This window comes from Anomaloglossus baeobatrachus, chromosome 6 (assembly GCF_048569485.1).
Source record: "Anomaloglossus baeobatrachus isolate aAnoBae1 chromosome 6, aAnoBae1.hap1, whole genome shotgun sequence".
In the NCBI taxonomy this organism is placed as follows: Eukaryota; Metazoa; Chordata; class Amphibia; order Anura; family Aromobatidae; genus Anomaloglossus; species Anomaloglossus baeobatrachus.
Window position 1 is genome coordinate 559,675,764 of NC_134358.1, and position 27,201 is coordinate 559,702,964.

Sequence of the window (27,201 nt, forward strand, 5' to 3'; positions counted from 1 at the left end):
ACAATAAAGCATGATGGGGACTCGGTGATGACTACAGTAAAGCATGGTGGGGGCTCGGCGATGTTCACAGTAAAGCATGGCAGTAATCCTCATTGAGAAGGAAAAAAGGTGATCCAGCTCAACTGGGGCAAAGTCCGGCATGCAAGGATAACACTCTGGCAGTGCAAGGGTCCAATAGAAGAAAGAAAAATCCAGCTTCCGGAGTAGTAGTAAAACTAATGCAAAATTTTATTAAAGGACGTAAAAATTAATGTGATGACAAAAATAGGGAGCCCATATGCGGCGTAAGGCTACGCGTTTCGAACGCTGCCTGCGTTCTTTGTCAAGCCAGCTTGACAAAGAACGCAGGCAGCGTTCGAAACGCGTAGCCTTACGCCGCATATGGGCTCCCTATTTTTGTTATCACATTAATTTTTACGTCCTTTAATAAAATTTTGCATTAGTTTTACTACTACTCCGGAAGCTGGATTTTTCTTTCTTCTATAGTAATCCTCATTACCCATTATTAATGGGCATTGCATTTCTCCATTAGTACTGCTCTCTACTTGACTGCCCATTCTCCTAATTATGACAGTATGCGAGGGTGATGAAGGTCTAGATACATGGACTGAAAAATCATGTAAACTCATTGGATTGTCCATAGCAAGGGTGGGCAATTAATTTTCCAAAGGGACCACAAGAGAGACTGTGGCTGTTGCGGAGGGCCGGACCAACCGAACAAACTTAGTTATGCATTATCGTTTTATATCAATTTTTATCACTTAATATTGGGTACAATTAAGTCTGAGGATTCGATGCTACTGCTAATATATTATACAAAATGGCTTATTGTAACATATATTATTTCTGTTTTTTATAAAGTTTCAAAATCTTACGCTCCTGTTATTCAGTCCTTGTACCCTTATCTGAACACGTCCCCTCACAAACCCATACACAGTATCATGTCACCACACAGCCCCCTTTAATAGTATTATATCTCCACACTGCCCCCTTGCACAGTATGGTGTCCCCAAACAGCCCCGCACTAAGAATAATGTCACCACGCAGTCCCCTTAAATAGTATTATTTTGTCACAGTTGTATTGTAAATTAAGAAAACTAAAAATAAATCTACTCACCTAACCCCATTCCTCTGCTGCTCCGGTCTGCACTGTGCATTGAGGCACAGCTGATGCGATGTAGTGAAGTCTTCACTCCTGCTGTGCTCTCAGATGCACAGGATCAATGATGGAAGAGGGAGCTGATGGCTCCCTGTTCCATCATTATTTACTCAAGTATTTCTATCCTGAGGATGCAGATATCGGTGAAAGTGAGACGTTGGGTGGGGGTCGGACACATAGTGTGGGACACCGGGACAGCCAAAGGGCCTCATATTACCGCACTTTGCTCAGGTCTTGTCTAATACATGGTGGTAGCCTGGCGATGTCTACAATGAAGCACAGAGATGTCTCACTGATGCCTACAGTGAAGCATGGTGGGGGCTCAGTGTTCGCTATAGTAAAAAATGGCAGTAATGGGCATTACCTACTAGTGATGAACATTGATTTTCTCCAATAGTTCTGCTACATACTTGCCTCTCCGTTTATTAACTATGAATACCATTCAGCATGATGAAGCCCTACATAGACAATCCCATATATTTACATAACGTTTTGGTCTAATACAGTGGAGCATGGCAGTGGCTCATTAATGTCTACAGTGAAACACGGTAGGTGACTCAGTGATACTAACAATGAAGCATGATCCCTACAGATATGATGCTTACAGTGAAGCCTGGTGGGGGCTTGGTAATCCCTACAGTGATGTATCACTGTGGTTTAGTGATGTTTACAGTGAAGTATGGTGGGGGCTTGTGAAATCTACAGTGATGCATGGTGGAGGCACGGTGATGTCTACAGTGAAGCATGATTGGGGCTCGGTGATGTCTACTGTGAAGCATAATGGGGGCTCGTGATACCGACAGTGATACATGGTGGGGGCTCAGTGATGTATACAGTGAAGTACAGTGGGGGCTCAATGATGTCTATAGTGAAGGATGGTGGGGGCTTGTGAAATCCACAGTGATGCATGGCGGGGGCTCAGTGATATCTACAGTGATGCATGGTGGGGGCTCAGTGATGTCTACAGTGAAGCATGATTGGAGCTCGGTGATGTCTACTGTGAAGTATGGCAGGGGCTTGTGAAACCTACAATGATAAATGGAGGGGGCTCGGTGATGTCTACAGTGAGGGCTTGATAATGTTTACAGTGAAGGATGGTGGGGGCTTGTGATATCTACAGTGATGCATGGTGGGGGCTCGGTGATGTCTACAGTGAAGCATGATGTCTACAGTGAAGGATGGTGGGAGCTTGGTGATGCCTACAGTAAAGCATGGTTTAAAGTAAGGTTTGTAATGCCTACAATGAAGCATGGTGGAGGTTTGGTGATTCCTACAAGGAAGCACGGTGGGTATCCTGTGACATTCCGGAGTGCCAATCATCTGACTTGAATCTCATTTTTGGTGCTTGCCATGAATGGAGTGAATAATTCTGAGGAGTAAGTAGAGGTGGCATTTTGTGATGAATTTGGAGAAACGATTTGTTATATTAGTTGTGTTGTGCATTTTCTCTTGTTTTATTAGTTTATTGCAAATAGCAGAAAGATTGTAAATTTTGCTTATAAACTGAATTTGCAAAGGAGTGGATAATTGCAACTGTAAATGAAAAGGTCAAGAACTTTATAACAGGCTTTGTGTTTCAATTCATTACAATTTTCAAGCTTTTGCTGTTGGTGAATGTAGACCTTCCTGTTCCCGTTCAGAGGCAGTAATCCTGTATATCTGGTCCTGGTCTCTGCTGACAATTTGATACAATCGCATCCAATACAGACAACGCTCTGTGAGCTGAACACATCAGCAGCTGCACAAATCTCTGCTAGCTTGCTACAATGTATCAGTCCAGGGTCAAGGCAGCTTTGCTCACAGACCATTGTGCGGATTGGATACAATTGTATCCACTTCTAAACTGTTCAGAATTTTTGCCTCTAAATCGAAAGCAATAGTTTCTTTTCAGAGTTACGGTAAGGGTACTTTCACACCTCCGGTTTTTCTTCTGCGGCACAATCCGGCACTTTGCATGAAAATCGCAACCGGTTTTTTTTGCTGCCGGTTGCGATTTTCCTGCATAGACTTTAATTAGTGCCGCATTGTGCTGCATGGCCTTGCGTTCCATCCGGTTTTTGCCGCATGCGGCAGATTTAGCCGATGCGGCGGCCGGATGGAACGTTGCCTGGCACGTTTTTTCGTGCGGCAAAAAAAAAACGCATCGCGCCGCATTCGGCCGATGCGGCGCATCTCTCAATGCATGCCTATGGCGGCCGGATGCGGCGCGATGCGGCAAATACCGCATCCGGCCGCCGCATGCGGTTTTTGCCACTGCGCATGCTCAGTAGCATGCCGCAAGCGGCAAAAACCGGGCGGGCCGCATGGGAAAAACTTATGCAAAGGATGCGGTGTTTTCACCGCATCCGTTGCATAGCTTGCACAGCCGGATTGAGCCGCAGGGCTCAAGCCGGATGTGTGAAAGTAGCCTTAAGAAGATCTTGAAAAATGATGAGGATCTGAATCAAAATAGTATATTAGAAAGCTCTAAAACGTATCATACAGATTTGAACCTTTATTTATAAATACAGTGGAACCTTGGATTATGAGCATAATTGGTTCCGGGAGTGCGCTCTTAAACCAAGTTACTCTTATATCAAAGCGAATTTTCCCATAGGAAATAATTGAAACACAGACAATTGGTTCCCAACCCAAAAATCTTTACTGTATTTACACAAACTTATTACAGTAATACAATATAATGTACTGTATTCATATAAAACTATTACAGTCACTAATACAAAATACTGTACAATAAAAAACCATGTAAAAAAATAAACTGCAAATTAGCTTCCAATATGTGAGAGGTTCAGTACAAGCAATGTGCTGCACTTGTTAGGCTAGGTTCACATTTCCGTTGTTTTTCATCAGTCACATGCGTCGGTATACTGTATAAAGTAAACAGTACATATGGACAGAAAGTTACCTCCAGAGCGGGTCAGAGTGTGGTAAAAGGACGTAACCGGAAGTGTACACGGTGAGGATTTGCTCTTCTTGCAAAGCATTGCTCTTAAACCAAGTCACACATTTGTAAAAAGCATTGCTTGTCTTGCAAAACGCTCTCAAACCAAGTTACTCATAATCCAAGGTTCCACTGTATTGGAAAAGTTCTTCTAAACGTTCCAATCCATTTCTAATTGGCCTCTGTGCTTGAAACGCTAATATTTCTGAAATAAACTCACACATTCTCTCTTTAAAGCTCCGGGCCCCGTCCCCTCCTGTATCTTAAACAAATATGTCTATTTTTTTTCCCCTCTATTTATAATTGAACTTCCGATGAAATGATGCATTAAATAATGCTGAGAACAGCTGCCGGAGGAGCTATTTTTATGGCATTCCTGACAGAATAGTCACCGAAAATGTAAATATTGATACGTGAAAAAAGACATTTTTAGCTGTGCGTCTCCAAATGAGACAAAACCTGAGAAGATCCCATCTGCAGCCTCTGGCCGACCAAGCGAGGCTTGCCTGGTAACCGCATAACACTGTCATTTACTTGCCATCACCCACTGTGCTCATTTCTCACCTAGAAGCCGGGGAGAGATAGATTGCAACTGTAGCCTCCAAAAGAGAGCAAATGTCAATGGTTCGGAGGCGCCATGAGCTCCAGTAATGAGCACCATATTAACCTGTTAGCATATATCAAATGCTCGGGATGCAAGACGGGAATGAAGTAAAGGCTCCTCTGCGGAGGAGGACGAGTGTTCTCCATCATGAGTGGTCCAGTATCCGAGAGGTACAATGTATCGACAAGATAACGGGGATTGTGGAGGCGACGAAGACTGCGGTCACGTTATAGAGGTATATGCCTGAGGGATGCATTCGAGGAATCCCATTTAAAAGGCTGCTAACAGGGATAATTGTCCCTGGGTTAATATGCTATAAACTATAATATGGAGTATATGTTTTTACTGGATGTCTCCATGTAGAATAACATGGCTAGCTATGTGTTTTCTATGCTGCATAGAAAGTGTGATGAAGGCCATGGGTCTGTGAAAAATGCGAACAGCTCACGCAAGGCATCCAAGTGACATCTGCCTGCCATCCGTGTGCTGTACACGTGTAACATTGAAAAGTATTGGAGAAGATTTGAAATATCTGGCACACGGATGATACACGGATGGCAAACTAATGACACACGGATTGCACAATGATGTCACACAGATGACAAATTAATGACACACAGATTGCACAATGATGGCATGTTGATGGCACATGGATAACACATTGATGGCAAAAAGATGACACACGGATAGCACATTGATGGCATATCGATGATACACGGATGGCACATTCATGGCACACAGATGATACACGGCACATTGATGGCACACAGATGGCACATTGATGGCACATTGATGGCACACAGATGATACACGGATGGCACATTGATGGCACACGGATGGCACATTGATGGCACACAGATGATACACAGATGGCATATTGATGGCACACAGATGATACACAGATGGCATATTGATGGCACACGGATGGCACATTGATGGCACACAGATGATACACGGATGGCACATTGATGGCACACGGATGGCACATTGATGGCACACAGATGATACACGGATGGCACATTGATAGCACACAGATGATACACGGATGGCACATTGATGGCACACGGATGGCACACGGATGGCACACGGATGGCACACAGATGATACACAGATGGCATATTGATGGCACACTAACAGCATTGATGAATGTGGTAATGGTTTTTCATGTACATGTTTTGTACGCATGTGTGAAGGGGGTCGGTCTAAAGCACAGACACCATCTTTTCAATATGCATCATTCCTAGCAAAGCTGTCTTCTTCTCAGTCCCCGACATGGCTGTCATCTGCTTAATTTACAGCACAGTGGCCCTCTCCACAGTCTTCAGCATGGCCACCCTCTTATTAGCCTGCAGTATGGCTGCCATCACCTCAGTTTACAGCATCACTAGATGTGCTCTCCTCAGTCTATGGTATGGCTTCCATCTTCATATTCCAATGCATGGCCACCCTCTCCTCAATCCACAGCACGGCTTTCCTTTTCCTAGTCTGTATCATGGCTGCATTTATAGTTATTCCTTTCCAAATGTCCATTTTTCCTTGGGAATGTTCCATGAAATATTATTATTATTCTTATAGCACCATTTATTCCATGGCGCTTTACAAGTGAAAGAGGGTATACGTACAACAATCATTAACAGTACAAAACAGACTGGTATAAGAGGAGAGAGGACCCTGCCCGCGAGGGCTCACAGTCTACAGGAGGAGAGAGGACCCTGCCCGCGAGGGCTCACAGTCTGCAGGCAAGGGGTGATGGTACGATAGGTAAGGACAGAGCTGGTTGCGCAGTGGTCTACTGGACTGAGGGCTATTGTAGGTTGTAGGCTTGTTGGAAGAGGTGGGTCTTGAGGTTCCTCTTGAAGCTTTCCACGGTAGGAGAGAGTCTGATGTGCTGAGGTAGAGCGTTCCAGAGTATGGGGGAGGCACGGGAGAAATCTTGTACGCGATTGTGGGAAGAGGAGATAAGAGAGGAGCAGAGAAGGAGATCTTGTGAGGATCTGAGGTTGCATGCAGGTAGGTACGTAGGTAAAGATGTCATAAAGTTGGTGGAGCTCAGGCAAATCAACAATCAAAGTGGGTGTTATGATGATGTTTCGTGGTGATCTTCCAAAATGTGTGACTTTGATGTATTTCTTTCGACGCTACATCTAGACCGTGAATGTGTTTGTGTAGGGAAAGTGTAAGGTGGCAACTCTTCTGAGTATATTCCTAGTCGCCCACCGTCCCTTCCGATAGATGATCACCCTATCACTCCTATACCATGTCACGGTGGTTTATATTGCCAAGACTCCCTACTATGTTTCCCCCGGCACCATCCTTAATAACCGCAAGTTACGAAAAAGAAGTGAAGCCTGAAGAAGTAGTTATTGTGACTATGAAACCAATATTATACTTGCTCAAATCCATCATCCGCAAAAGGGAAAGGAAAATAAGTTCCTTCTCGTTGATTACCGGTAATTGGTGGCAGCAATGAAATCGTAACGTGCACATTTCAGCCTCTAACCACAATTTACAAACGCAGGGCACGAGAGTCTCAAAACAGCACAACTGTACAACATGACTAATTTATCAAGTGCTAAAAGCAGCCAAGCCAAGGATCCCAGGCAGACAATGGAAGTCGTCGAAGGGAAAGAGACTCTTGACATTTAAAGAAACAACGCTTCAGTCGAGTAATCAGCAAAATTATGGAGCGCAGAACGCATAAGTACAGTCGTATACACTGACGGGCAAATGCATAGAAATGTATTGTATTATTTACATCCTGAAACGCGCCGGCCACGATGTACTACAGCAAAAAGTCAAGAAGTGGAGGCAAGAGCGAAGAAACTAAATGGGAAAGTTTTAGCTACGAGACGTGACCAGCGAGAAGTGAGATCATCAGAATGTCAAATTATATTAAGTGTTATCTCCTTATATTGTGGTTTGTTATTAAAACGGAGGAAAATCCGGTGCAAAGATTAATTGGAAATTAGTGAGTAATTTTCTGTTTAGTTATTATCTAGAAAATCAATGACAACTCCTGATTGTGACAGACAGTCATGTGGTTTCTGGCAATAGAAGGTCACAATGTTTGGCTTCGAAAACTGCTCCCTGACTTTCTGTTGTTCCTGCTGTCAGTATTCATTGTACTAGTTAGCTTTCCTGCTGGGTTTTCATCTCCTCCCCTTAAGGACCCAGCTGAGCTCTCCTTCTGTCTAGCTGCTGATTATCAGTATTCCCATTATGCTTAAATACTCCCATCTTCTCTGGACTTGTGCTGGTGATATTCTCAGTTCATTCAAACTCTGGGTGCAAGCAGGTGGCTTGTACTCATTTGTGGCATCGTTGCTGTAACTCTGCTGAACTTCTGCCTGAGTCATCTGTGGATAAGTAGTTCATTCCTTTTTCCCCTTTGTGTCCTCCTCGAGTCTTGTATAGTGTTTATTGGGGTTGATGAAGAGCTCATCCCATCCGTTCCCTATTTAGGGTCCAGCACTAGGGATACCGTGGGTCAGGTATCCGGCTCGGCGCATAGATGCGGAACCTATCAATGGTGGTGAGGACCCCAGGGACCAGCGGCAGATTTGGTCAGCGGTCACCATTTTCCCCTACCCTCACACAGGATTGCCCTTCCCTTTCACCATTCGCTTGGTTCTTCCCCATACCTAGTGTGACAGATTGGCTGACTACTCCTAAGTGGCTTGATGCTTGGTTTCTGGCGCTGTGCAGATGATATTTATAGAGGATGCTCCACCAATAAAATCACAATCTGATGAATCGTAATTGGCATCTCTCACTTCCCAATGAGGCGCTTTAAAGGACGCTTCGCGATCTGTGCCGAGGCAATAAGCTTCTTTTGGTTTCTGTGTCGGGGAAGGTGCGGTCCTTCCTGTTGTGTTTGGTATCAGATCAGATGTGTTCTTGATCACGATTTCTTTTCTGCTGCCAACTGAAGACACTGTCCATTATTCTTGACTGTCGCCTTGATACCATGACTTCGTCATGTCTGCATTTCAATACTCCAGTGGTTAATATTGTAGATTACTCTGGTGTTAGCAAACTTGGGATTTCTAATGGGAACGTCCTCTTTTTGTTGCTATTTTTGATATTTATCAGTGTAGGGACTTGCAAACATGAGGATCTGTGACAGGGATTACAAGCTTATGTACATTGGCCAATTTACTAACTAATACCTCATATATATTTGATATATATTTTTTTGCACTTTTTTATATGGGATGCAGCCAGGCCTCTTAATACAGGCCGTGCATAATGGAGTCTCTGTCCCTGTGTGCTGTATTTGAGTAGTGTCCAGGTGTCACGCTCACCGGGTCCCCTGCCACGCTCCCCGGCTCCCCTGCCACGCTCCCCGGTTTCCCTGGCTCGCTCCCCGGCTCCTCTGTCCGGCGTCCCCCGCTCCTCAGCCTCCAGGCCCCATCACCTGTGATCCCCAGGCGTCCCGGTCCCCGCTCCCGGCGTCCGTCGGCAGCTACACTCCAGGCCGGCTCCCCTGCCTCCTGTTCGCCGCTCCCTGCCCTGGCTTCTGGCACCAGGGCCTCGCGCATGCGCATTAGGGCGCGCGCGCGGTCATTGACCCTCTCTTAAAGGGCTAGCGTCCACTGACAGGATATTGAACACACAGGTACAGGGTATAAAGGGGTTTAATGTTCAAGTGGGCGGGGCCTGTTCTTCGTGTTTCCTAAGCTAGGAGTCAGGTCTCCTTGTCTCTGTGATATACTTACCTATCTCTCTTCTAGAGCCGCTCCTGCCTCGCCATCCGGCCCTGCCGATTCCCAAACCCCGAACTCTGACCATCTGCCATCCCGTCAGTCCGTACCATCTGTGATCCCTGTGGTGACCCGTCCCCTCGCTCCATCGGTTCCGGACTCTGCCTGACAACATCTCGGCCTCCGAAACTGAGCTCCGTCACCCGGACTACCATCAGTGACTCCGTGGTCCCAGGGACTTCTGCATTCCACTCTCTTGAACGGACTGTCCTGCTACCTATAGTGCTCCGGCTACCGGACTCCTTGCCTTCAGTAAGGTGTTCGGTCCAGTGGATCCACCTCCTGGGTCTGCCCGTCCACCTGGCCCTAACACCAGGTAACCCACCTAATCTAATAGTAAGGGCGTGGTAATAGGTTGCTGGCTGGACACCATGTGCATACAAGTGTGAACAGTGCCCTATGCGCACCACTAGTGTGCAATTTACCTTGCACCTGTGAAGCGTCCATCATATTGAGGGGTTTGTCTGCATTCTGTTGGTGCATTAGATGTGTTTGCCTGGGCTGATTGGACTAGTTGCCCTCTTTTCTGCTGTCAGTATATCATAACCAACTTAACCAAAAGTCTTAGCTTCGTAGATATAGTACCTGTAAATGGGTGTTGAAGTAGCATTCATACCCAAATCCCAGGATCCAAAGCCCGAAAAAAATACACCTGTAGGAAAAGTTCTAGGTGGGGCCTCTTTATGAATTTTATGTTTGGGTCCAGGAGCTTCCAGTAACACATCTCCACCATTGCCTATCAACTTTTCTTTTTGTATAAGTAGTCATAAGTGGTAGCCTGGATTTGGAGACTTCAGAAAATCTGTTGCTTGGATTGGGCACCCCTGGAACTTGGAGGTCGAGAATGGGTCAAGAAGTAGGGTGAGAAAAACCTACCACTGGCGAATAAGAACTGGTCAAGAAGAAGGACAGTGAGAATAATCTACTTCACACAGACCCCCAAAAGTTTTTTTCGTAAAGTCAACTTTCAAGAACGACCACATTTTCTGTATAGTTGGACACTTCTCAAAGGTAGATCTACTTTTCACCTTTCATAAACGGTAATTACTTTTGTAGCGTGACTTAGAGAAAATCTGCAGCTGGGATCAAGTACTGAACAGACTTGGGGTCATGATTGGGCCAAGAAGTAGGGTAAAAAGAACCTTCTTCCGGGAGTCTTGAACTGGCCAAGAAGAAAGTTCAGAAGAATCTATTTCCTACAACCCAAAAATGATCCACCTCATAGAACGAACCCAATATTGATGTAAATTCTGCAACACAAGTTTATACACATGTAATTATTAAGTTATTTTAAAGTTGTTACAGAAAAATATGACTTCAAACTGCGATAACGGTTCTGGAAGTCAAAGCTGTCAGCTTTAGTTATGCCCGCGACTACAGTATGTCTAATGACACACACTGCTTTTGTCTTCAATCCAGATGTCATCTATTGATGGGAACATTTGATCTGCAGGTGCATTAGTGTCTTTATATGCCAAAACAAATTCCGCAGAGAACATAAGATTTGAGGGGGTAATGCTATTTTTGTCTTTTAAGGTAACCATCTCAATTGTTGTCACAGAGGTGACAACAGCCTTTAAATCAATGACAATATTTCAAAACTAGAACAATTTTTCTTCAAACATCCGAGGCTACAGAGAGATATTCTTATTTTCTGAAGGTATCAAAAAGTGTTTCTCCAGATGCACTTACACTCTCGCCATTTATGTAACAAATCAATGAAATCTTTGTATTTTTCTTTTTTCGTGAACTTGGGAAGAAGGCTTGAAAAGTCCAAAATTAAAGTTGTCTAGGATTAACAAAACATGGCCCTGCTTTCTTCTAGAAAAAGTGCCATGACTGTCCATGGGTTGTGTAATGATACGGTCAGCTGAAAAACTTTCTTCCACAGACATCAAAAATTACTTTGCAGGAGCAGGAAGTTTTGCCTCTGGCCTTTCACAATCTTTTTCCTCCCACCACATGCTTTCTGTCAGCAACTGAGAGGTCATTCTTCTCTAGGACCTACTTATCTGCCAAAGATCTGGTGCAGGTGCCATCATTTCCAGAGACGCATGCGCAATAATAAACTGATAGTGTTGTGAGAGCCAGATGTCAAAAGGGTACCACGACAGAGAATGGCCCCTCCGATTTCTGGTGTCAGGAGATGATAGCACAGGGCTTCATATACACTTGCTCAGCTTAATACTGCTGGCTGTGCAGATTTTCCTTTATCCAACGCTGCTAGGGTTAAGTAGCTACTCTGGTCTCCTGAACTCTGAATGAAAGCTATAGCCAGCTGTTCTCTGTTGCTAATTAGCTCTGCTATACAGACTTCCCTCCTAGCTTAGGTAATTGCTTGTGATAGTTTCTGTTTACCTTGCCTCCAGAGGAAACCTGGGAGCTGAGGACCTGGAAGACATTCAGAAAACATTTGTTGTGTGAAAGCTGTGTTGAGTTTTTCCCTTCCTTAGTTTTTTTTTTTTTGTTTTTCCCCTCTGGTCCATTCCTCAGTATTACCTCCTGTTGTTTGGTGCTTTGTGTGATTGCTGTTTATTTTACCCTTATCTGTCTAATCCTCACTGTGTTTTTAACCTAGAGGGAGACTAGCATTACCGCTGCCCTGCACACTATACACGGCTGAGTCCAGGGAAAGACAAAGATAGGCACATGATTGGCGACATGGTGAAAGAACCCGTATAGGGACATTAGGGGGTGCAAGGATCAGTCTCAAGTGGTTTAGGAGGTTACCCTGCTCCCCATCCTCTAGCACCCACCATTGTATCGTGTACCCTGTGTTTTGCTGCCCTCACCGGGGGTTTCCGTGTAACTGGCAGACCCCTGGTATTCACTGTGTGACACCAGATTATCAACCTGCGTATGCGCAGCCCTCGGATTGATGGCACCTGTGCAAGATCTCTGGCAAAAGATCACAGTAAAGTGACCTGTTAGTGACTGTCAGGAGGCCAGTGGAGGGAGGAGAAAGTAGGAGAGGCCATAGAGCTGTAGGTGCAGGCCATGCCTCTGCACTTGTGAGCTCATTTGCGTAAATATTTGCTGATGGATTTCTAGAACATGGAGAAATGGACTAATAATTCAAAAGTAATGATGTAACCAACATATCAGATGCTTTACATAAATAACTTTAGTTTTGGGTCTAAAACCGTGCTGAGGACGATCCCTTCAACCACTAGAGAGAAATCTACATTTTTGCAAGTTCCTAAGTTGCGTCACCAATAAGGGTCTCTGACAAGTGGAGTATAATAACCAAAGAAGCCGGGGTCAGAATCAGAGATTCAATAGTCACTAACAGAATTGGGACCAGGAGTAGAAAGTGGAATATTCAAGCAAAGGGTCAAAACGTCTACGGTCAAACCAGGGTGGACATCCAAGGGCGAACCCAGAAGAGAAGAGACTAGTAATATCCAGGTCAAAAAAGAAAGAAAACATATAGAAACATATGCTCGGTGGTGCTTACAATAATTGGCACTGAAGGATTTTCAGGGAGAGTGGGTTTTCTCTGTGCTGCGGATATTTTAATGGAATTCAAGAATCGAGAGATCAGAGAAAGTGGTTTATTTTGTCAACGCATTTCAGAGTCCAAGTGACTCCTTGATCAGGACAACAACATGTAGAAGTGACCATTTTAACATTTAGTTGTCAAGAAGAAGGAGTCAGATGCTATTCCTGGCCTAGGAATGTGTTGTGGCCAAGGAAATTGAGTGGAAGGCCAAATGTATTGCACAAGTGGCTCACATCATCTCTGCCAGCTGCGTAAAGAGGACCAAAATCTCCTTTACAAAAATGTCCGGGCGAATGCATTTGTTGTGAGGCTTCAAAAATAAAAATCTACTTTCGCTCTACAGTACCGTATTTTTCGGACTATAAGATGCACCGGACCATAAGACGCACCCTGGTTTTAGAGAAAGAAAATAGGAAAATAAAATTTTAAGCAAAAAATGGGGTCATGACACACTTTTATGGGGCGAGGAGCTGCTGCTGACACGGTTATGGGGGTAATGTCCCCAAATTCACTACTAAGGTACTCCATCCTAGTAATGATCCTCCTGCCTTGTATATGATCCTCCTGCCTTGTATATAAATGTCCCTCATCCTGGTATAGCCCCCATCCTGCTATATACCCCTTCCTGGCATATGGCCGCATCCTGCTATATACCCCATCCTGTATATGACCGCATCCTGCTATTTACCCCATCCTGGCATATAGCCACATCCTGCTATATACCCCATCCTGCTATATACCCTCATCCTGCTCATAATATACCCCATCCTGGTGTATGTCCGCATCCTGCTATATACCCCATCCTGCTATATACCCCCATCCTGCTATATGCCCTCATCCTGCTCATAATATACCCCATCCTGGTGTATGGCCGCATCCTGCTATATACCCCATCCTGCTATATGCCCTCATCCTGCTATATACCCCATCTTGGTGTATTTGCCACATCCTGCTATATACCCCATCCTGCTCATAATATACCCCATCCTGGTGTATGGCCACATCCTACTATATACCCCATCCTGCTATATAACCCCATCTTGGTGTATTTGCCACATCCTGCTATATACCCCATCCTGCTATATGCCCTCATCCTGCTCATAATATACCCCATCCTGGTGTATGGCCACATCCTACTATATACCCCATCCTGCTATATAACCCCATCCTGCTATATAACCCCATCCTGCTATATAACCCCATCCTGCTATATAGCCCCATCCTGGTATATACACCCATACAGGGTGTATGGCCGCATCCTGTGGCACACAAAAAAATAAACGTTTATACTCACCTTTCCTCGCTCCATGCACCTGTGTGGAGCGTGCAACGATCCCTGCAGCATCGCAATATCCTCCTGTCTGTGCCGGCCGCAGCTGCGTGTGGACATGTGCGCACAGCGATGATGTCATCACAATGCGCACCGCTAGTCTCCACACACAGTGACCGCTGGTACAGACAGGAGGAGATCACAGTGCTGCAGGGATCGTGGCCGGTGAGTATACTTATTCACTGCACCCCGCGCTGATGATGATGCGCAGGGGGCAGTGAATACAGCTGCACATGATCACTCCAGGCTGTAGTTGCCAGGGGTGATCATGCGTGCCGGCTGTTTATTATGCGCGCACCCTGCACCCATCATCCCGCCCACCTGTCAGCGCCGAGAGATGATGGACGGGATGATGGGCGTGCATATTAAATGAACGGGCCCACGTGGTCACGGAAGGCGCTGCTAGACCTGCTCGTGCCGCCGATGACCCGCGCCACCATAGCACCCTCATTCCCTGCAGCCATGCCCTACATTCAGACTATAAGATACACCCCCCACTTTCCCCCAACATTTAGGGGAAAAAAAGTGCATCTTATAGTCCGAAAAATACGGTACTTCATTAATGTCACTAGGTGAGAATTATATCCCTACCATCATTCTCAACTAGAAAAGGACACCATGGTCAGAAAAATAGAAGGAACAAGGCAAAGAGGAAGATCAACAACCCGATGGCTTGATACTATCAAGAAAATGGTAGAGAAGAACCTGGTGGACCTATCTAGTCACCATGACTTGAAATTGAGCTGAAGGCCATTAACAAAAGCACAATAAACTGTATAACCACATGTCTACAAAAGTTTAATACAAGATTATATCAGAGCTAAAACTCGATAAGTCTTCTGGTAGTCGGGATATCACGTGGCACATGCACAATTGCAAACTGTACACTGAACTAATAAAATAGACCTGTCTTGTTTGGTGTCACTGCTGTGGCACGCTTGACAGACAGTCCTATAGTTTCCAACTGTAGAAGGTTGCAGCGTTTGGCTACACAAGTGTTGCAGGCGGAGGAGGGGACGCTGCGCTCTCCCACTGCTCGGGTCCGGCCGCTGTTGCTGCGGCTGCTGCTGCTCGGTGGTGGCTCGAGCGGTGGGCCGGATCCCGGGGACTCAAGCGGCGCTCCTCGCCCGTGAGTGAAAAGGGTGGGGATTGATTGTGGGGATTTGATATTGTCCGTGACGCCACCCACGGTTGTGGTGAGATTGGTGACACCACCGCTGCTCTGGACGGAGATCCCGGGAGTGATGACAGGGAGCAGCCTGGATGTTAGTTCTCCCCTCCGTGGGTAGGGCGGTTGGTTGTCCCGGGGCCCGGTGATGGGGTAGGGATGGATGGCAGGCGGGTTACGGGGCCTGGCGAGGTGCAGGGTCGCGGGGGCAGCGCTGTGCCACACGGCACGGTGGTACTCACTCAGCCAGTAACACACACGGAGTCTCTGATGAAACAAACGGCTGGATGGACGGGTCCCACAGACAGCTGCGGTGTTTTTCCCCTGACCCCAGGTTGGTAATGTAAGTCCTTTCCTGCACCTTCCGTACGCTCCTCCTGCGCTCCGGTTTCCAGCTGGCTTCCCGGTTCAGTACCGGTGGGCCACCGCCCAGCCCCGGCTACCTACGGTTCCACAAGACTGTCTTCCCGGCTCTCGCAGACGGCCACTACCGTCTGCCTGACTGCTACACGAGGGCCCTAGGCTCCAACCTAGGCCCCAGTCTGCGTCTGCCTCTCTGCAGACCTCCTCTCTCTTCCTCTGCCTGGAATTGTCTGGCTTGTTTCCTGCCTCAGGCCAGCTAAACTCCTCGGTGGGCGTGCCCATCTGCCTGACTCCGCCCACCTGGTATGTCTGTCTGAACCCGAGGAAGAAATCAGGTCTCACTGGGGATGGCTGCTGTGAACTGCTGAGGGTGGGGGTGTGTGTGTGTGTTGTTACCTGTGGCCTCTGGCTTGTCCAGGGCGCCACACAAGCTGCTCTCTGACTTTCCCTTTTTCCCTTCTTGGGGTTAATCCCTCTCTCTTTAGGACCCTCCGGATTTCCTCACCTTTTCAGCTGTTAATCTTCGGCACTTCCCTTTGTGTCTTCATATACCCTCATTTCCTTTTAATCTGTGTTGGTGATAGCTCTTCTACTCTTAACAAGTCTTTAGTGCAAGCAGTCTGCTTGTATTCATCTGGAGGAACTTTGTTGCTGTTGCAGTTCCTCTCCCTGAGTCATCTGGAAATAAGTTATTCGATCACATAACCCTGTTTGTTTTCCCTGTGTCTTCTTTAGAGCTTAGTTGGGTTGATTAAGCACTTATCCCATCCATTCCCTACCTAGGGCCTATTTTAGGCTCAGGCAGGGTCAAGCATCCGTCGGCGCATAGGCGCGGAACCTGTCTAGGGTGGTGAGTGAAGCCAGGGGCCAGTGGTAGGTTTCCCTTCCTTTTCGCTGTTCGCTTGGTTCTTTCCCATACTTAGCATAACACTTGGTTCTTCTTCAGCCCACTATCTACTGTACGGATACCAGACTCAACTACACCACATTTAGTAAATATTTGTCACATTTTACTTCTCTCCTGAATTTCTCTGCCCAGATCTGAGTTCCGACTGTGCTCATCTTCTCACAAGAAGTCAAAGAAGGAGTAATGTTACCATTATGATATGTCAGATATTATAAATGTTAAAGTGGCTTATATAATCTCTAAAGTGTTCCCCATTCTCAACTATACAACCCCTCTAACAACCCCGTTAATGGACATGGTGAAGTAGGGTACATCTTATTGGCAGCATTTGCCTCCAGAAGCCTTTCCAGAAATGAAATCAGGGACTGGAGTAAAAATTTCTGGAATAATAGCATAACTACGGTATTCATGAATTTGGCGGTGAGGCCCGTCCACACCATACTCCGTCCCCTATGGTGGAGTCAGCTGAAACTGGTGTGAAAACACGAAAAATCATACGGGAGTTGAAACCTGGCACCACAGACCCTACACCCACTTTCATTGCTGGTTAGCAAAATTTTGGAGTACTGACCATGACGTTCTTGCCTCTTTAAGGTAACTTCTTCCGGGATTGGATGAAGAATAATATAGATTGCAGACCTATAGGGCAACATGGATATAAAAGACCCAAAAACAACAAGCAATATATATAAAAAAGACTTGTTCATACTGGAAGAGTAGAGTAACGCTGCGTAAAACAATACTAACGGAAAACCTTCTGTTTAGGGCTGGCGGTGGGGACACTAGACTAAAATAGAAATGTTTGGCAATGTCTCAGATTGCTCTGTCTTTCCAAAAGGCAATCAAACGTTACTTTTTTACTATCCGTGTTACCGCTCACATTTCCCCAATCCATTGTGCGCAGAATGGGATCTATCAGCCACTAATCAGCTCGTGTCTTGTATAGAACAATGAAGAGATAATTCCCTGTTGACCCTTGGACCTTAGCGAAGAACACAAATACCCTGATTTAAGAATATATAGATTACTAATATGGACTTTAAATAGGTTTTGATTCGGGATAGTAAAAAAAAAAAAAAAAAAAATTATTATCTAAATAAAAAGTTAAATATAGGGACCCCCATACAGCAGTATGAAAAATCATGCTGGGCAAATTCTAGCCCAGATTGGTCAATATGACCATTGCACAGACTCAAACTAGCACATGATAAGCAGGAGGACAAGAGTCAAAAGATGCCAAAAAGTGAATACAATTTTATTATTATAATCATAAATGTGCAACCAGCAAAAAAAGATCTAAAAACACAGAGGGATGTGAAAAGACATAGACAGGACCGCTAAAAAGATAATGTTTTGGAGATGACCAATCACATGAATAAGGCATACAGGGGAGATGTCAGAGCAAATGTTGCAGGAACAATATATATATAAATTCCGCTTAATTCCATCATGGCGCCGCTGATGCGTGTGCGCGTCACTTGAGGATGTGACGTACGCGGAAGTAAGCGGGCACTTTACAATATAAACCCCTAGGTTACAACGAGCATGGCGCTGCCTTCTCCCTCCCTGAGAAAGCCGAACTTGAGCACAGGCTCAAAGAGGCGAAACGTACGTTGGTGGGGTATGGGGGAGCCTCTTTTTCTGCATATTCAGGACTATGAACTTTGAACTATGACTTTGGGATTATGCACTGGCCACTTTTGATGCACTGGCCACTTTACTCTGTCCATCTAAGGGATTTGACCAGATCTCTCTCATGTATTGGGTATGTCTGAGCGGGTTATTTATATGTATTTATGCACATGCACTTTATATATATATTGTTCCTGCAACATTTGCTCTGACATCTCCCCTGTATGCCTTATTCATGTGATTGGTCATCTCCAAAACATTATCTTTTTAGCGGTCCTGTGTATGTCTTTTCACATCCCTCGGTGTTTTTACCTCTTTTTTTGCTGGTTGCACATTTATGATTATAATAATAAAATTGTATTCACTTTTTGGCATCTTTTGACTCTTGTCCTCCTGCTTATCATATCCTAAATAAAAATAGGTTGGATATGTCTAAAGTAGTAAGGACTGATATCTAAGGATTGGAAAATCAGTTATATCAGTGGTGTCTAGCTCAAGGTCTGTGGGCCAAATCTGGCATGCCACATCATTTTATGTGGTCAAAGAGCAGGGTTGTAACAATTGCGGATTGGGCCAAGGGGTGGAAGGGGTTCGTCAACCCCAGAGCCGACTTCAGCTGGATGGGAATCCTCGGATGTCCATCTAGCTGAACTGCATTGCTGCACAGAGACCCGTCGAGTCCATACAATGAAATACACTCTGCCGACTGAACAGAAGCCGACAGCTAACGTTAACGGGCCCGTAACTGGGGGAGCATGAAAGGGACATGTTGCGTCGCCATAGCAGTCTACGGAAGAGTACACCGCACAATGTGGGATCCGAAGGTGAGTAATTTTTTTTTGTATGTGTCGGAGACAGAATAGGAATTATATATACCAGGAAGGAGCCCAGAATAGGGACACATATACCAGGATGGGGACATATACACCAGGAAGGGTGATGAGCTTATACAGATTATAAATTGGGCCAATACTACAGAAAATAGCAGGATTGACTGATAGTAGTCACCTTTGAAGTAAACTTAAAGATGATTCTGGGAAATTAGTGTCTTGAGGGTCCTAACTCTGGGCCCTTTACTAGTCAGCAGAAAAAATTTAGAACAATTGCGTATTGTTACCCCAAATACCTTTAGACGATCACTTCTTCAGGGACTAGTTGAAATGCAAAATCCATTGATCATACTTTCTAGAAAATATCATTGACCATAAAGGCCAAAATGAGTGGTCATTTCTGAAGAGGAGGACAGTCATTTGGCCTTCTATTAGACTTCAAAGTACCATAGTGTTTGTGACTTGGTCTATGTGAAGTCTGTAAATTACATCTATTTAGGGTTTTTCTACTGCTCATTAAATTAGTCTTCTAATATAGAGGCATGACATCCGGGAACAACCGACAGTGATTGAAGTTCACAGGCATTAAAGAGGTTGTGTCACAAGCATATGGAGGTCCATATGGACACCATAGAGAGAGGACTTTCGCTCGGGATGGAACGAACGGAGTTCTGCTCTGTACAAGACGATCCTCTTTTGACAAAATGAAGCTTCTGCTACAGGGAAAATGCCTGAATGGCCATACTGTCCCCTGGAATAATCAGCTGTTTGCCGGGGGAGCAGAGAACAGATGATCGACAAAACTTGTGAAGGTCGTGAGCTCAAGGATAGTCAGGGATCAGACTGATCATTTGCAATTAAAGGGAGAATAAAAATGTCACATTATTTTACAGGTTGAACACTTGAGAGAATTTAGGAGATTTAATGCCTACAATCGGGCCCTGGTCATAGGTACTTGGGCATTGTTTTTGCTCCAGTTTTGTCCACCTCTGTGTGTAATAATGTTGGTGGTTGTGTTACCAACGCAGATTGGCAAGTTATGGATTTCTTCTTTTCTCTAGAACCCCTACAGAAGATTAATCATTGGATACTTCTCTCTGAGCATTTCACGAATATACAGTACAATGCTAGTCCTTTAATCAATGCCATCTCAGATTATGAGGAACGTCAAGTGAAGACTGCACCAGTACCGCTGCCATGGAGCACCGGATGGTAAACACAAATCTTTCTGCTCCAACTGTAGATCAGAGATGTTCGTAATCTGGATGAGATAAGTAGTGCAAAGGGTTGCTACCAAAAGATGTTGGGAGGATGTGTAAAACCCCAAAACATTAGCTGAAGGTCATCCAAGCATCAATTTTGAGGAACGTCAGGTGCAGAAATGAGGACTGCACCGGTCCCACTGCCACGGAGCACCAGATGGCAAACACCAATCTTTCTTGTCCACTGTAGATCAGAGATGTTCATAATCTGTATAAGATACGTAGTGCAAAGGGATGCTACCAAAAAATGTATGAACAACTCTTAAAGTCCTCACCAAGAGAGGTCTACAAGTTTGTTAACTTTTTTTTTGTTCTCATCAGTATGAGAGAATACAAGCCATTTTGTTCTTCTAGAAACCATCTTGTCTTATAATTGAATGATATCATTGGGCTCAGCTAACACTGATGGGTGGGGAAGTTTCACATTTCTACACACACCCCTGCGCCACTTATTGGTGCATAGTTCAGGGGAGGTATTTCTTTGTTTGGGGTACTATATAAACTGGTCACATGATGTAATAAAACAGAAACTTTAAGTACACCACAGAGCATGTGCTGCATTGATTTCTCAAGCGCTTGTAAAACAAATCTTATTAATCTGGAGTTCCAATAGCATAGAAGGAATTTATTTCACGCACATCAGCAACCCTCTGTGGCCAGTAGAGTTCTTAGACCTCCACCACCAGAGTTTATTCCCATGGTGTCTCAAGGAACAAGGTCAATACAAGACATGTAGAACAGGTCAATAAGATCGACAGCTAAAGTCGAAGGATGTTGCTGTCAAATTCAGAACAACTGCATCCCAATTGCCATATTTCTTCCTATGATCCCTGTGATTGTTCGTTCATCGGACCCATAGTTGAAACAGAATAAGGGGTACTTTGCACGGTGCGACATCGCTACTGACTGCGATCTCGTCGGGGTCAAATCGAAAGTGACGCACATCCGGCGCCGGTAACGACGTCACAACGTGTAAAGCCTAGATGCGCCGATAAACGATCGCAAAAACGTCGTAAATCGGTGATCTGTGTAGCGTCGGTCATTTTCATAATGTCGCACCAATAGGAGATACGATGTTGTTCCTCGTTCCTGCGGCAGCACACATCGCTGTGTATGAAGCCGCAGGAGCGAGGAACATCTCCTTACCTGCCTCCACCGGCTATGCGGAAGGAAGGAGGTGGGCGGGATGTTTACGTCCTGCTCATCTCCGCCCCTCCGCTTCTATTGGCCGCCTGGCGTGTGACGTCGCTGTGACGCCGCACGACCCGCCCCCTTAGGAAGGAGGCGGGTCGCCGGCCAGAGCAACGTCGCAGGGCAGGTAAGTGCGTGTGAAGCTGCCGTAGCGATAATGTTCGCTACGACAGCTATCACAAGATATCGCATGCGCGACGGGGGCGGGGACTATCGCGCTCGGCATCGCTACAATCGGCTAGCGATGTCGCAGCGTGCAAAGTACCCCTAAGAATCATGAAAATGGCTTGTAAGCTCCTCTTTTTGAGAACCATATCTCTTCCCTTCCCTGGCAAACACCTGACTTGGCGAAGCAGGAGCTACCGGTAGGGATTTTCCCTTCAGTGGAATATAGTATACCTTTGCATCCATTCATATGAATGGTCATCAATATAATAATGTATCACTTGCAAAACAGAATGTAATATGTGTCAGGTTTACTGCACCTTGCACTGCGAATTTGAGCTCTTTTACGTCAGTCACCGTGTTCCTCTTTTCTGGAGTCTTCTTTTCAATTCTTCGATTAATTCTTCTTTTTTTAGTCTCTCCCCAGAGATTTGAGCCACCGTGCATGCTCGGGATGTTGAGAACAGCAATTCCTTCCAGAGAGATATTTCCAAGATCCATCTGAATGCCATCACACTGTAAAGAACAAAGGTGTATTAATATCTCGCTTTCAGAAATTCGAGAAAGCCTCATTAGAAAATCTTAAAAATTAAATTATATATATTTTTTACATTTTATATAATTTCGTAAGTTAAGACCAAATCAGTCCAATTTTTTTATGCTTTTCATAATGTAATTTTTCAAATTTATCATTGAGTTCCTGCGATAACTGGAAGAAAATGTTCCAAAACCTTCCACAATCTGTTACTTCTTAATTCCCTATGGGTAAGTACGGATTCAGTAATAATAGATCCTCACTCTCAGGCCACTTTCACATTTCGTTTTTACCTACGTTCAGTGGTCCTGTCAGAGTTTCCGTCCAAACACCCCCACAAAACGGGTTTCGGACGCATGCGCCTACGGGGCCATTGACTATGATTGAGCAGATGGAGTTAGTGGCGTGTGCTCTGACTTGCACCATTTTCCTTACATAAGGCTACCACAGATTTCTCTTGTCGTCCTTGGGAGTACTCCCTGCTCATTAGTGCCCTTATAGATAACTAAATCCTTGACAAAAGGCTAGATTATGCCGAAACATTGGTAGGTATATTTCTGTTTGTTGCCATAAAGAACACATTAAAAACATTTCACAGCAAGCAGTTTCCGTACTCTTCAAGTTTCTTCTATACCCAAGTGTATACACTTTTATATACCTTTGCTTCTAATAATTTGTCCATTTAGACTCCCCCAACTTGCTCCCCATACTGTGTCCTTATACATTCCCCCTTCTCGCTCCCCATACTGTGTTGTCAAATTTCTACCCTTTTTGCTCCCCATACTGTGTCGTCAAATTTCTACCCTTTTTGCTCCCCATACTGTGTCGTCAAATTTCTACCCTATTTGCTCCCCATACTGTGTCGTCAAATTTCTACCCTATTTGCTCCCCATACTGTGTCGTCAAATTTCTACCCTATTTGCTCCCCATACTGTGTCGTCAAATTTCTACCCTATTTGCTCCCCATACTGTGTCCGAATACATCCCCCCGCTTTCTGTCTCTATGCTGTGTACTCAAATTTCTTACCCTTCTCCTAATTAAAATACATTTTTGGTGTCTTCAGCTCCATAGGATCACTTATCACACCAAACTTCTGCTGCCTTAGCAGCGCACAGGAGTGATGTCAGCAGTATGATCAACTGACCAGATCACACTGCTGTCATCACCCTGACCCCTAAGTGCAAGCAGTCAGGTCTTCAATTTTACTCACACCTTAAAGCCTAGATGTAAAATTGATCACCGGGAGCCGTCGGTTGCACCTTTTCTGAGCCGGCTGTCATCTTCACAGCTAGTTCAGAGAACGGCCGACTGCCGCTATGGGGGAGGTGGCAAAATGCAGCTGCCTGGGACGCCCCAATGGCGTTCCTTGCCAACTGCACTCAGAGCAAATGCCCCATCTGTTCAACCCTAGCTACACCATCTATACCGGTAATTAAAACTGATTTTCTTAAACCAGACTATCCTTTTCTTTTAATGAAAGAGGGGAAAATAGGCAATAAAACTGCTATCCTCAGCAGGGGCACACATAGAAGTTATGGGTTCCCATAGCAAAAGTCCTAATTGGCCCCTATGCTCTTCAACAAAATATTAATTGGAGCATGTGGATTCTCAGAGTATAGGCATAGTCACACCTCCCTACTTTTTATGGGACAGGGAGAGAAACATCTATAGCGGCTCTCACATAGCAGTTTTTCCTTATTAAATCACCATTATTTTCTTACCCGCCACAACATCCTTCTCATTGCACCCATGCTGCATGATGCTAAAGAAATGCCCCACACACACAGCATGATGACCTCACAGTGGTCTTAAGAAAAGTAAAGCATGATGCCCCCATAGCACACCAACACAGTATAATGACCCCACAGTTCCCCCACACGCATTATGGGGCCCCGACAGTGATCCCCACATCACATGATTATAATTACACAATTCCGCCATATACGTCATAAGACCACCAGTGATGATGTCCCCACAGTCCCCTACCCACAGTATGATGTCCCCACAGTTCCCTACACACAGTATGATGTCCCCACAGTTCCCTACACACAGTATGATGTCCCCACAGTTCCCTATACACAGTATGATGTCCCCACAGTCCCCTACACATAGTATAATGTCCCCACAGTCCCCTACACACAGTATGATGTCCCCCACAGTCCCCTACACACAGTATGATGTCCCCTACAAACAGTATAATGTCCCTACAGTACCCTACACACAGTATAATGTCCCCTACAATCCGTATAATGTCCCCACAATCCCCTACACACAGTATAATGTCCCCACAGTCCCCTACACACAGTATAATGTCCCCTACAAACAGTGTAATGTCCCCACAGTCCCCTACACACAGTATGATGTCCCTACAGTCCCCTACACACAGTATGATGTCCCCACAGTCCCCTACACACAGTATAATGTACCCACAGTCCCCCAAACTGTATGATGATTCCCACACAATATGATGTTCCCACAGTGACCCCCACAAATATTATGGCCCTACAGCTCTTCACGTAGGATACTGACCACAGACCTCCATACAATATGATGCCCTCATAGCTTCCCACCTCCCTACTCACAGTATTACACCTCCACAGTGTCTCTATACAGTATGATATTCCCACAGCCCTCCACACAATATGATGGCCCCATCAGATACATCAAAGTGCTAACTAATAATAAAAATAATAATACAATAACATACAGCACATCCCCCTGATGCACTGCTGTAGAATGTGCATTGGGTGGACTGAGGCTCCAAGTAGCAGGTGCAATCTAGTTGTCAGGGGTGACAGACAGTCATGTGGTTTCTGGCCATAGAAGGTCACAGCGTTTGGCTGCGCAGAATGCTCCCTGACTTCCCATTGTTCCTGCTGTCAGTATTCATTAGTATAGGTAGTTTTCCTGATGGATTAATTTCTCTCCCTTTTGGACCCAGCAGGAGCTCTCCTTCCACCCAGCTGCTGATTATCAGCATTATTTTAGTGCTTAAATACCCCTTCCTTCCTTGGACTGGTGCTGGTGATATTTTTCAGTTCCTTCAAGCCTTTGTTGCAAGCTGGTGGCTTGTACTCTGTGATATCGTTGCTAAAAACTATGTCATTTATGGATAAGTAGTTCATGCATTTTCCCCCTGTGTGTCCTCCTTGTGTCTTCTATAGTGTTTAGTGGGGTTGACAAAGAGCTCATCCCATCCGTTCCCTATATAGGGTCCAGCATTAGGGATACCTAGAGTCAGGTATCCGGCTTGGTGCATAGGTGCAGAATTTATCTAAGCTGGTGAGGGACCCCAGGGGCAAGTGGTAGACTTGATCAAGGGTCACCATCTCCCCCTTCCCTAGACATAGGGTTTCCCTTCCCTTCTCTTGTGCTCTTGGTACTTTCCATTACCTAACATGACCCAGCACTAGGGATACCTAGGGTCAGATATCCTGCTCAGCACATAGGTGCAGAACCTATCTAGAGTGGTGAGGGACCCCAGGGGCAAGTGGTAGGTTTGGTCAGGGGTCACCATCTCCCCCTTCCCTAGAAATTCGGTTTCCCTTCCCTTTCGCTGTTCGCTTGGTACTTCCCCGTACCTGGACTAACACTAGTGATGTCATTGTGCCTGCTATGCTGAGTCTCAAAAGCACAAGCTAAAAGGGGGGACAGGGAGCAGATGGCTTCTTCTACACCATTATACTCAACGGGGATGAATCCACCACTGAATGCAGATACTGTTGAAATTGGGAAGCTGGAGATAACCGATAGGTCCCCCTGCCTCGTTGGCCACATAGCAGCCACATGGTCTGGAGACACCACTAATCCCCACAATAGTTGATAATGTGCTGATGGCTGGGGGTCTGACTGCTAGCTCTCCCCCCCACCCCGATTTTTAGAATGGGGCACTGGAATACCCTATTAGAATTGAGTGGTGATCAAGTATAGCCAAGCTGTATAGACAATGAATGGTGCGGAGGTGCTGATGTGCAGCCACCACCCCATGTTTGGAATTGGTGGGTGTCCGAGTGTTTGGACCCCCCATTACTCATCTAGTGATCACCCACCCTTGAATTACAGTGGATGGTGCTGCAGAACCTTTCACTAATTTTATTACTCCCAATAGAACCCACCAGAAACCATCTTCAGGGGGGTCGAAAAGATACAAAAAGGAACTAGAGGACTCCATTGGTTCATCATTACCACATTGGGCCCTTTAAGCCTGTAGACACCAGTGAGCTGGATCCATAATCAATGGTCCTACACCTGAGCTCATACAGGGTTATATATAGACTCCTAATCACAGTAATCAAAGCGCCGGCGAGAATTCACATAATTAGAATTGCATTTAAGGAAATGACCAACGAAATGTTCTGTTCAACTGAGACAACGACTTCCTCCATCTTCTGTTACATTAGTATCGGTGATAATACATGAAAGCTCCATCGGCACCAAGACACCGGCATAAATAAAATATATAGATGATCTTAGGAGATGATCAATGTCTGTTCTGCACGTAGTACTAAAGACGTTCAGTTCCTTATTGTCCTGGATGATAGCGTAAAGCTCAGGAGGGGATCGGTAAATATACATATACCATGAATCACACATATAAAGGAATAGAGCGGAAATGCCATAGTAATGCAGAGGTCGATTATTCAATCACTGTACAATGATTTATGTTGGCTACCCAAAAAAAGAAATATTATTCTTGTATATAGACACAGTTTATAGTACAGTCCCTGACAAAAGTTCTGTTGCTTATCCATGTTATGTAAATAAAAGCTTATAACCTGACTTTAAATTCATCCATTGGTTTTATAAATTACTCCATTGAAAGCTGAAACCCTCCCAAATTTGGTTTAG

At 45.1% G+C, this 27,201-nt stretch overlaps 1 protein-coding gene across 2 annotated transcripts in view; it reads right to left on the minus strand.

The window, feature by feature from the left end:
* The window catches only part of DGKB (diacylglycerol kinase beta), a 705,227-nt gene that overhangs the window by 186,628 nt on the left and 491,398 nt on the right, over nucleotides 1-27,201 (minus strand). For both annotated transcript variants that reach the window (XM_075315722.1, XM_075315723.1), the window contains exon 22: nucleotides 22,138-22,333. In XM_075315722.1, the coding sequence (XP_075171837.1) occupies nucleotides 22,138-22,333 (196 nt within the window). The remainder of the gene's footprint in view (nucleotides 1-22,137; nucleotides 22,334-27,201) is intronic.